The sequence below is a fragment of the Panulirus ornatus genome, chromosome 5, assembly GCF_036320965.1.
Source record: "Panulirus ornatus isolate Po-2019 chromosome 5, ASM3632096v1, whole genome shotgun sequence".
NCBI classification, from domain to species: domain Eukaryota; kingdom Metazoa; phylum Arthropoda; class Malacostraca; order Decapoda; family Palinuridae; genus Panulirus; species Panulirus ornatus.
Window position 1 is genome coordinate 5,917,314 of NC_092228.1, and position 7,811 is coordinate 5,925,124.

The window sequence follows — 7,811 nt, forward strand, 5'->3', positions numbered from 1 at the left end:
TAAAGCCACATATGTAAGTCGAGTGTTCATATATACCTTTTCAAATTACGTAGACCTTAATTTCAAAAGATAAACATTTATCTTAGGGGATCATCGGGACGAGAGGTGTGTTTAACATTGAGGGAGGGAGGACATATACACAAGTGGTCTTGAGCACTATGTTGCTTACGCTAGTGAGGAGGAGGGAAAGGGGGGGAAAAAAAAACTATACTTCTTTCACTCTTATGGATGTCAATCTTAACTATAAACTTGATATGATGTTCTGAGTTGGTACGTGGTTCATACCTGCGTATGTGAGTGATGACGAATTACCATTAAAAGCCATACATAACTGTTTGTCAGTGGTAGGAAATTGCTTACTGTGGTGTTGTCACCGTATCTACGAATTCACTGTCGGCGAAATGTTCTCCCGAGGTCCTCTCTCTCTCTCTCTCTCTCTCTCTCTCTCTCTCTCTCTCTCCCTTTCCATCAGCTGTTCGTTCCCATTATGCCATGGGATGGATAGGGTCTATACATCCAATCGGACAGGTCCCTCAACCCTCTCACAGGCCAGCAAAAGCAGGGGGACATCCATCTCTCTCGGTGATGATCTCGCTCACCCTAAACCAATTGTGTGTACTGTTAATTCTGAGGGATTTTCTTTTCCTTTGTGTTTCCTCGGTGCCATAGGTTCGAAAATGACTTCCCATTTTCAGCAGGTGATCCTCAGACACAAGAAAGGACGAAAAAATGAAAATTTGTTAAGAACTCTTTGTTTCTCATCAGCTCAGCTGCACTTGTATCGCCTCGCAAGACCAAGGGACCAGAGCCGCCTGCTGATGGTCAAGCTTTCGCTTCGTCACAGGGGAAGAGAGAGAGAGAGAGAGAGAGAGAGAGAGAGAGAGAGAGAGAGAGAGAGAGAGAGAGAGAGAGAGAGAGAGAGAGAGAGAGAGAGAGAGAGAGAGAGAGAGAGAGAGAGAGAGAGAGAGAGAGAGAGAGAGAGAGAGAGAGAGAGAGAGAGAGAGAGAGAGAGAGAGAGAGAGAGGCATCAACGACTTTTTAACAAACCATTTCATGGGGGGGAACTAATTTCTGTTGAGGTTCACTTATATTCATACCAATCAGACTTTCCAATGTGACGAAGGTGGGATGAAGAACTTAATGTTGGATCCTTTATGTGTCTTGAAATCGAATCTAAACTGACTACGACCTTTTGAGGATGATCATGGCAGACTCAATTTGACTGAAGGTTTTGATTTATCTTAAGATTAAACTGGATTTGATTTATAAATAGCTTCATATTTCTGTCTTTGCCAGAAGACGACCTTTAGGAACCACTATTCACTGTCTCATAGAACTGAGCATTCGGGAAAATAACAGCTCTGAAAAGAGGTTGATGTAATAATGTACGTTCCAATTCATGCCAGGTCACTAACCTGTTCTACCTCAGACGAGTATCCATTCAAAATTGATTCCAGGAACATCTATATCATCCAAAGTTAATTTTGGAACGCCATCTTGAAGAACATTTAGAAAATGAAAAGGGATGTATAAAAGTCTTAAATTTATGATATTTCGTGGTCGAACCTGGAATTAGGAGCTGAGTAGAAAGAAAGAGTGACAAATATATGATCCTTCTCATTTGGGATGTGACTTGTGATACCAGGCAAGTCTGGAACTGGTAAAGCAGCATTAGAAACGGTCCTGGAACGTAAGAGGATATCTTTAATACTTACATTTAACGTCTCTAAGCTTGACGGAGGCATTTCGAAAATTGGGTATATTGGTAGCCCCATTATTAATCCATGAATAATGAATTGTGGCCTAGGAGGTGCTGGTGAATGATATTCTTGAAACAAAATGTCCACTGGAAGAGGTTTTGATAATTGTCAATAATTGTCGAAGGGATATGAGCTCCTGGAAGAGGTAGATCTCTTCAAAGAGAAATGGTATGATCCAGGATCTGAGTGGAGGAGCTGGACAATGTCATGGAATCATTAAGACCTTCGTCAGGGAAGGTTTTTTTCCTTTATAATCTAATCATACATCTGTGACAATTCGTCGAAGAAGCTTCAAGCAATGTATAAGGTTGTGTATGAAAGACTGAATTCAGATAGTCTGTGGTTAAAGATCGTTTTCGATCCTGTTTTGAAGTGTCGATCAGTGTGTCATCAACACCAGGCGTAGAGAGGTGTGGAACGTCCGTCGGAAGGGGACTGCTGTGCTTCTTTATATTCCAGTTTGGCGAAGTCTCTGAAGGAGAGGAGGAGGAGGAGGAGGAGGAGGAGGAGGAGGAGGAGGAGGAGGAGGAGGAAGAAGAAGAGGAAGAAAGGAAGAGAGATATGTCCCACTGGCCTGAAGGTAACCTTCGCAAGAATAATTTTACGATGGTTTTATCCAGAGTTCCAACACCAGAACATTCACACTTGGCCTGGAGTTCCATAGCTCCATCTTCGCGACAGTCGCACTCCAAGGCTGGGTTGCGAACCGGGTCGCGACGCCCGTAGTCCTTTGTGTCGAAAAGTTCGTCCTCATCACGATTCCTATGACCTGTAGATAAACATACAGAAATACAGAGATATATATCCATGCACGGTGTGTTTGTGTGTGTGTGTGTGTGTGTGTGTGTGTGTGTGTGTGTGTGTGTGTGTGTGTGTGTGTGTGTGCATGTGTGTGTGTGTGTGTGTGTGTGTGTGTGTGTGTGTGGATAGATATGAGAATTGAAAAGCAACAGGAAATAGATGATTCTTAGGCATAGTGGAGCCTGCCTCTCTCTCTCTCTCTCTCTCTCTCTCTCTCTCTCTCTCTCTCTCTCTCTCTCTCTCTCTCTCTCTCTCTCTCTCTCTCTCAAAATCTCTCTCTCTCTCTCTCTCTCTCTCTCTCTCTCTCTCTCTCTCTCTCTCTCTCTCTCTCTCTCTCTCTCTCTCTCAAAATCTCTCACTTAAAAGGACACCACTAATTTCAGTTGGTGTCCTTAAGGGACGTTTAAGGATTAGATTATGGATCCTAGAGACCGCCAAGTACTCCTATAGAAAGAATTTAGACCAGCCTGGATATCATAGCTGTCTCGATCTATAACTTCAAAGATGGTGAATGACACCACGAGTTAGCGTGCCAAGAGTACGTTCTCACACAGACGAACGAATCCATACCTCACACTCAAGTTGGTTATAAGATTATAATCCCGGAAGGCTCTTATCTCCTGCCTATTCCCCCTTTTTTGCAAAAACTAAAGTCTTATATTCCCTCAGGTTGAACGGAATCCTGGCCAGGCTGGAGTGAATTTCATCGGTAGGGAAATTGGCTTTGGTAATAGGCGTGTACTTGCTTCGTCACGTCATAGATTGGCTTTCCTAATAGAAGTGTGCTGCCTTCTTCACCACGTCATTATTCATTACTATCATATATTATATATATATATATATATATATATATATATATATATATATATATATATATATATATATATATATATATATATATATATATATATATATATATATATATATATATATATATATAATAGCAGCAAGATTTCTATGCATTTAGCCAGTGGAAACTTATGGAAGTACTTGTCACGTCATTTGTTTATGGAGTCAATTATACGACACATTTCATTTGATTACAGTGAGGGCATTAACAGATGACGCCTTCCGCAGAACCCCATCCTGCGTAAAATGATTTCCAGATTGCGTAATCGCTCGCGGCGATGTTTTGTAAGATTTGTTGGTTTCCAATCTCCCACGCGTATGGGGAGAGAGCGGCTCCCGGGTTAGAGATTGGGGTGATGAGAGGAGGAGGAAGGGGAAGCACGGATGCCTATTCTCCCTGTGAGTTATTCATTCATTCATAGAGTAAGAGAGAGAGAGAGAGAGAGAGAGAGAGAGAGAGAGAGAGAGAGAGAGAGAGAGAGAGAGAGAGAGAGAGAGAGAGAGAGAGAGAGAGAGAGAGAGAGAGAGAGAGAATGGTACAACTGGTCATATCTTCCAACAACACGAGGAAATGTTCCTTGTCTTAAGCTACTCTGTGTGTAAGGTGAAGACTCACCCTGGGAATCGCCGATAGCGCTTTTAGTCTTATCTATCCGTCTGTCTTCCTAATCGTCTGTCTATCAGTCTGTTCGTCCGTCTAAGCATGGCTGATGATGTCATCCACTCCAAGTATGAGACAGGGAGACACACCCAGTTGCCCTTGCACATGCAAGGTATGATCTCGTGGTCTGAGACCCAACATATACCCCTCACTCATAACCCAACATATACCCCTCACTCATAACCCAACATATACCCCTCACTCATAACCCAACATATACCCCTCACTCATAACCCAACATATACCCCTCACTTATAACCCAACATATACCCCTCACTTATAACTTGCACTTATAACTTGGGGATAATTGGCTTAAGTAGGGTAAATATATAAGTAGTCACAGTCACACTCCTGGTCCCACATCTTCCTTCACCAAGACCTATAGAACAACTGCTCGTCCTCCACCAAGGTCTAGCCCCTAAGGTTCTGCTCCCTCACCAAAGACCTCTCCTCCTCCTCCTCCTCCTCCAGCTAATCACAGCCGGCCAACCGACTCAACCTTCAGGAATCCAATCAAGGAGAGGGAGATTAAACCAAACCTGAATGTGGTCCCACTTCCTGCTCCAGAAGATGAGATCCAGGAAAGGTGATGGAGACCTCCCCCTAACTCCCCACCCCACACACACACCCTACCCCATGAGCCAGGGCCTCCAGCCACCTGCCTGTTATTAGGTTTTCCGCAGGTGGCCTGACCCAACCATCTGCCCACGTGGGCGGGAGGAGGAGGAGGAAGAGGAGAAGCAGCTACTGGTTGAGTGTTGAAGGTGGAGGAGCTATTGGCTGGATGTTGGAGATGGAAGAGCCAGTGGTTAGGTCTTGGAGGAGGAGGAGGAGGAGGAGGAGGAAGAAGAAGAGGAAGAGGAGCTTCTGACTGGATCTTGGAGGAGGAGGAGGCGGAGGATCTACTGGTTGGGTCTTGGAGGAGGAGGAGGAGAAGGAGGAGGAGGAGGAAGAGCTATTGGATGGGGATTTGCAGGAGAAAGAGGAGCCACTGGCTGGCTCTTGATGTGATGAAGTGCAGTTTACGATCAAAGTGGACACGCATAACTACCTGTGTATATTTTTGTGTACATTCGTGTATGTATATTCACATTCGTATTGTATGCGTGTACGTGTGTAAATCACTTAAAGCTACTAACTTAAAATGTAACAGGGAGATGAAGATCCTGTAAGGAAATAAAGGTTTACAATAATATTCATAGTTTCATTTACAGCTTCGTAGACACCCAAGCAAGCTGGTAACCCTTCCCCCAAAGAAAATGGAGAAAGAAAAAGGTAGTCTTTTAATTTTTTTGATTATAACTCACCAAAAATATAATACGATAACACTGATTTAAAGACAACTTACCTGTTATCAGCAAGATAACGATCGGGATATACTGTCGTTCCCATGGTCTCTTGTTGGCTCCGGGGGGTCTCTGGAGCCACCATGGTCCCTTGTGATCCTGCGTGGCATTGGTGGGTTTCTGGAGCCACCATGTGGCATTGGTGGGTTTCTGGAGCCACCATGGTCTATTGTGAATCCGGGTGGCAATGATGGGTCTCTGGAGCCACCATGGTCTCTTGTGACCCTGCGTAGCAATGATGGGTTTCTGGAGCCACCATGGTCTCTTGTGACCCTGCGTGGCAATGATGGGTTTCTGGAGCCACCATGGCCTATTGTGAATCTGGGTGGCATTGGTGGGTCTCTGGAGCCACCATGGTCTATTGTGAATCTGGGTGGCATTGGTGGGTCTCTGGAGCCACCAAGGTCTCTTTTGAATCTGGGTGGCATTGGTGGGTCTCTGGAGCCACCAAGGTCTCTTTTGAATCTGGGTGGCATTGGTGGGTCTCTGGAGCCACCAAGGTCTCTTCTGAATCTGGGTGGCATTGGTGGGTCTCTGGAGCCACCATGGTCTATTGTGAATCTGGGTGGCATTGGTGGGTCTCTGGAGCCACCATGGTCTATTGTGAATCTGGGTGGCATTGGTGGGTTTCTGGAGCCACCATGGTCTATTGTGAATCTGGGTGGCATTGGTGGGTCTCTGGAGCCACCATGGTCTATTGTGAATCTGGGTGGCATTGGTGGGTTTCTGGAGCCACATGGTCTCTTGTGACCCTGCGTGGCAATGATGGGTTTCTGGAGCCACCATGGTCTATTGTGAATCTGGGTGGCATTGGTGGGTTTCTGGAGCCACATGGTCTCTTGTGACCCTGCGTGGCAATGATGGGTTTCTGGAGCCACCATGGTCTATTGTGAATCTGGGTGGCATTGGTGGGTTTCTGGAGCCACCATGGTCTATTGTGAATCTGGGTGGCATTGGTGGGTTTCTGGAGCCACATGGTCTCTTGTGACCCTGCGTGGCAATGATGGGTTTCTGGAGCCACCATGTGGCATTGGTGGGTCTCTGGAGCCACCATGGTCTCTTGTGACCCTGCGTGGCAATGATGGGTTTCTGGAGCCACCATGTGGCATTGGTGGGTCTCTGGAGCCACCATGGTCTCTTGTGACCCTGCGTGGCAATGATGGGTTTCTGGAGCCACCATGGTCTATTGTGAATCTGGGTGGCATTGGTGGGTCTCTGGAGCCACCATGGTCTATTGTGAATCTGGGTGGCATTGGTGGGTTTCTGGAGCCACCATGGTCTATTGTGAATCTGGGTGGCATTGGTGGGTCTCTGGAGCCACCAAGGTCTCTTTTGAATCTGGGTGGCATTGGTGGGTTTCTGGAGCCACCATGGTCTCTTGTGACCCTGCGTGGCAATGATGGGTTTCTGGAGCCACCATGGTCTATTGTGAATCTGGGTGGCATTGGTGGGTCTCTGGAGCCACCAAGGTCTCTTTTGAATCTGGGTGGCATTGGTGGGTTTCTGGAGCCACCATGGTCTATTGTGAATCTGGGTGGCATTGGTGGGTTTCTGGAGCCACCATGGTCTATTGTGAATCTGGGTGGCATTGGTGGGTCTCTGGAGCCACCATGGTCTATTGTGAATCTGGGTGGCATTGGTGGGTCTCTGGAGCCACCATGGTCTATTGTGAATCTGGGTGGCATTGGTGGGTCTCTGGAGCCACCATGGTCTATTGTGAATCTGGGTGGCATTGGTGGGTTTCTGGAGCCACCATGGTCTATTGTGAATCTGGGTGGCATTGGTGGGTTTCTGGAGCCACCATGGTCTATTGTGAATCTGGGTGGCATTGGTGGGTTTCTGGAGCCACCATGGTCTCTTGTGACCCTGCGTGGCAATGATGGGTTTCTGGAGCCACCATGGTCTATTGTGAATCTGGGTGGCATTGGTGGGTCTCTGGAGCCACCATGGTCTATTGTGAATCTGGGTGGCATTGGTGGGTTTCTGGAGCCACCATGGTCTCTTGTGACCCTGCGTGGCAATGATGGGTTTCTGGAGCCACCATGGTCTATTGTGAATCTGGGTGGCATTGGTGGGTCTCTGGAGCCACCATGGTCTCTTGTGACCCTGCGTGGCAATGATGGGTTTCTGGAGCCACATGGTCTCTTGTGACCCTGCGTGGCAATGATGGGTTTCTGGAGCCACCATGTGGCATTGGTGGGTCTCTGGAGCCACCATGGTCTCTTGTGACCCTGCGTGGCAATGATGGGTTTCTGGAGCCACCATGGTCTCTTGTGACCCTGCGTGGCAATGATGGGTTTCTGGAGCCACATGGTCTCTTGTGACCCTGCGTGGCAATGATGGGTTTCTGGAGCCACCATGGTCTATTGTGAATCTGGGTGGCATTGGTGGGTC

The 7,811-nt window shown here is 46.9% G+C and overlaps 1 protein-coding gene across 1 annotated transcript; it reads right to left on the minus strand.

The window, feature by feature from the left end:
• Positions 1-736: 736 nt before the first annotated feature.
• Positions 737-6,203, minus strand: LOC139746962 (uncharacterized). Its single transcript, XM_071658666.1, has 2 exons — positions 5,420-6,203; positions 737-2,529 (listed from the first exon to the last, which is right to left on the minus strand). The coding sequence occupies exons 1-2, from the start codon at positions 6,201-6,203 to the stop codon at positions 2,009-2,011; spliced, it is 1,305 nt and encodes a 434-aa protein (XP_071514767.1). The 3' UTR covers positions 737-2,008.
• Positions 6,204-7,811: the final 1,608 nt, after the last annotated feature.

What these genes read in the sequence shown, in the direction of transcription:
- LOC139746962 (XM_071658666.1), bottom strand. Translation starts at nt 6,203, where the DNA reads ATGGTGGCTCCAGAAACCCATCATTGCCACGCAGGGTCACAAGAGACC. An exon ending in CGTTATCTTGCTGATAACAG is followed by an intron (nt 2,530 to 5,419) that starts GTAAGTTGTCTT and finishes GTTTATCTACAG; the next exon opens with GTCATAGGAATCGTGATGAG.